This window comes from Phaethon lepturus, unplaced genomic scaffold (genome assembly GCF_000687285.1).
Source record: "Phaethon lepturus isolate BGI_N335 unplaced genomic scaffold, ASM68728v1 scaffold5133, whole genome shotgun sequence".
Taxonomy (NCBI): Eukaryota; Metazoa; Chordata; class Aves; order Phaethontiformes; family Phaethontidae; genus Phaethon; species Phaethon lepturus.
Genome location: NW_010529576.1, coordinates 1 through 3,543, shown reverse-complemented (window position 1 = coordinate 3,543; position 3,543 = coordinate 1). Strand labels below are relative to the sequence as shown.

Genomic DNA, 3,543 nt, shown 5'->3' with positions numbered 1-3,543 from the left:
GTGAAGGATGGGGAGGCTCCAAGGACTCTCTGGTGACGATGATGAAGGAGGGGGGCTCTGAGGACGAGGACTCTCCGGTGACGATGACGATGGTGAAGGATGAGGGCTCTTTGGTGACCATGATGAAGGACTGGGACTCTCTGGTGACCGTGATGAAGGACAAGGACTCTGGTGCCGACGATGTCAGTGAAGACCGAGGGCTCTCCAAGGACAATGACAAAGGCTTTGGGCTCTCTGAAGACAATGATGACGAAGGCCAAGGGTTCTCCGGTGACAATGGTGAAGGCAGAGGGCTCCGAGGACAACCATGGACGAAGGCCAAGAGCTTTCTGGTGACGACGATGAAGGCCAAGAGCTTTTCGGTGACAATGACAAAGGCTGAGGGCTTTCTGGTGACAATGGTGAAGGACGACAGCTCTCCGAGGATGATGACGAAGGCCAAGAGCTCTCCAAGGACCACAGTGAAGGCCAAGGGCTCTCTGAAGATGTTGATGAGAGCCGAGGGCTCTCCAACGATGATGATGATGGCCAAGTGCTTTCCGGTGACAACAGTGAAGACCAAGGGCTCTCCGAGAACACTGACGAAGGCCGAGGACGATGATGAAGATCAAGGGCTCCCCGAGGACACCGATGAAGGGTGAGGATGATGATGAAAGACGGGGATTCTCCGAGGACAATGATGCTGAGGGCTCTCCGAAGACGATGACAGCGAAGGACGAGGGCTCTCCAAGGACAACGCTGAAGGACGAGGGCTCTGAGGACGATGACGATGGCAGTGAAGGACGAGGGCTCTCCTAGGACAACGACGAGGGCCATCCCTCAGGCCTCCTCTTCGGCCTCTTCACCGAAGTCCTCCTCCTCCTCGGCGGTGGCGTCCTGGTACTGCTGGTACTCCGAGACGAGGTCATTCATGTTGCTCTCGGCCTCGGTGAACTCCATCTCGTCCATGCCCTCACCCGTGTACCAGTGGAGGAAGGCCTTGCGCCTGAACATGGCCGTGAACTGCTCCGAGATCCGCTTGAAGAGCTCCTGGATGGCCGTGCTGTTGCCGATGAAGGTGACGGCCATCTTGAGGCCACGCGGCGGGATGTCGCACACGGCCGTCTTCACGTTGTTGGGGATCCACTCGACGAAGTAAGAGCTGTTCTTGTTCTGAACGTTGAGCATCTGCTCGTCCACCTCCTTCATGGACATGCGACCTCGGAAAACGGCGGCCACCGTGAGATAACGGCCGTGACGGGGATCGCAAGCTGCCATCATGTTTTTGGCGTCGAAGACCTGCTGGGTGAGCTCGGGGACGGTGAGGGCGCGGTACTGCTGGCTGCCGCGCGACGTCAAGGGGGCGAAGCCCGGCATGAAGAAGTGAAGACGAGGGAAGGGCACCATGTTGACGGCCAACTTGCGAAGATCGGCGTTGAGTTGACCGGGGAAACGCAGGCAGGTGGTGACGCCGCTCATGGTGGCGGAGACGAGGTGGTTGAGGTCACCGTAGGTGGGGGTGGTCAACTTCAGGGTACGAAAGCAGATGTCATAGAGAGCTTCGTTGTCGATGCAGTAGGTCTCGTCCGTGTTCTCCACCAGCTGATGGACAGACAGGGTGGCATTGTAGGGTTCCACCACCGTGTCCGACACTTTGGGGGACGGGACGACGCTGAAGGTGTTCATGATACGGTCGGGATATTCTTCACGGATCTTGGAGATCAGGAGGGTCCCCATGCCGGAGCCGGTGCCACCGCCCAGCGAGTGGGTCAGCTGGAAGCCCTGCAGGCAGTCGCAGCTCTCCGCCTCCTTCCTCACCACGTCAAGGACCGAGTCCACCAGTTCGGCCCCCTCCGTGTAGTGGCCCTTGGCCCAGTTGTTGCCTGCGCCGCTCTGGCCTGGGGTGGGGACATGGTGGGAACGGACGTCATGGAGGAGCTCTCTGAGAGAAACTGAGGTTTCTGGGGACTTCGGTTGCTCACTTTGGGGGCCTTCAGGCCAATCTTGGGGATCTCCCACCCCACCTTTGGGGACCTTCACCCTCCTTGGGGACCTTCAAACCAACCTGCATCACCTTGATGCCACCCTTGTGGACCTCCATCCACCCCCTGGGGACCCTGAGCTCCTCGGGGACCTCCGTTACCCTCCATGGTGACTTCCAGCCCACCCTTTGGGACTCTTATGTTCCATGGGGACCTCAATCACCCTCCTTGTGGACCCCCAGCCCACACGTGGGGACTTTATGCTCCTTGGGGACATCCATCACCATCTTCGAAGAGACCTGGCAGGCCCTTGAGAACACTAAGGGTCTTGAGGACCTCCATCCCACCCTCGGGCACCCTGAGCTCTTTGGGGAACTCCATCCCACCCTCAGAAACCTTGAGCACCTCCATCACTCTTCTTGGGTATCTCTACCTGACCCTTGGGGGCCCAGAGAACCCTGGGGACCTCCATCATCCTCTTCTGCACCTCCATGCCACCCTTGAGCACCCTGAGCACCTCAGGGACATCTCTCCAACCCCGGGGAACGCCAGCCCACACTTGAGAGCCTTGGGGACCACCATCCCTTGTCTTGGAGACCTCGAGCACCTTGGGGACATCCATCCCACCCTTGGGTAGCTTAAGTTCCTCGTGGACCTTCACTGTAGGCACCCCGAGCTCCTCCAGAGACACCCGTCTCCTAGGGGACCCTTATCCCCCTGATTTGGGGATGCCAACTCCTTTGGGGACCCCAATAACCCTCCCAGAACCAAAGCAGGGGCAGCTCTGGGGACACAGGGAGAGACCCTGGCCACCAAGAAAGGGACAATAGGGACCTGCCACCCCACCGTGACCAGCACTTGAGGGCCACCAAGGAGGCATGTGTCACTCCACGGGGAAGGGCAGCCATCGAGACCCGATGGGTGGGGACCCACCACCTCACCCCACGGTGATGGCCACCGAAGGGCCACCAAACGAAAAAAAAAAAAAATGCCACCCTGCCACGACGGGCATCCCCAAGTCACCCAGGAGGACATGGGGAGGGACACAAGGGGACCCCATGGGGCACCGGGTGACACGGGGACTCACCGAAAACGAAGTTGTCTGGTCGGAAGATCTGCCCAAAGGGTCCCGAGCGCACCGAGTCCATGGTGCCCGGCTCCAGGTCCACCAAAATGGCCCTTGGCACATACTTACCCCCTGGGGACATCACCGTGTCACCGGGGGGGTGATAGTGACATCATCAAATCACCTCCCCACCCCTAAAGCCCCCAGAAACCACCCCAAAGCCCCCAGAAACCACCCCAAAATCCAAGGAGGTGGAGGGAGGGTGTGGAGAGAGGAATGGGTGAGCTGAGCGTGTCAGGTCTCAGGCGCAGCGGGATGGGGACGTGGAAGGGGGTGATGGGGACAGAGGGGTGACACCAGAGTGGCGTGACAGGGGACGGGGTGACGCCGTACCGGTGGCCTCGTTGTAGTAGACGCTGATGCGGTCGAGCTGGAGGTCGCTGTCGCCGTGGTAAGTGCCGGTGGGGTCGATGCCATGTTCGTCGCTGATCACCTCCCAAAACTGGGGGCAGGGGG

General features: G+C 59.9%; 1 protein-coding gene across 1 annotated transcript; it reads right to left on the bottom strand.

Moving 5' to 3' along the window:
* Positions 1-731: 731 nt before the first annotated feature.
* LOC104618392 (tubulin beta-7 chain) lies at positions 732-3,531 on the bottom strand. Its single transcript, XM_010283971.1, has 3 exons — positions 3,421-3,531; positions 3,049-3,159; positions 732-1,877 (listed from the first exon to the last, which is right to left on the bottom strand). Exons 2-3 carry the CDS (start codon positions 3,107-3,109, stop codon positions 820-822), a joined length of 1,119 nt encoding a protein of 372 aa, XP_010282273.1. The 5' UTR covers positions 3,110-3,159; positions 3,421-3,531; the 3' UTR covers positions 732-819.
* Between the last annotated feature and the right edge of the window lie 12 nt (positions 3,532-3,543).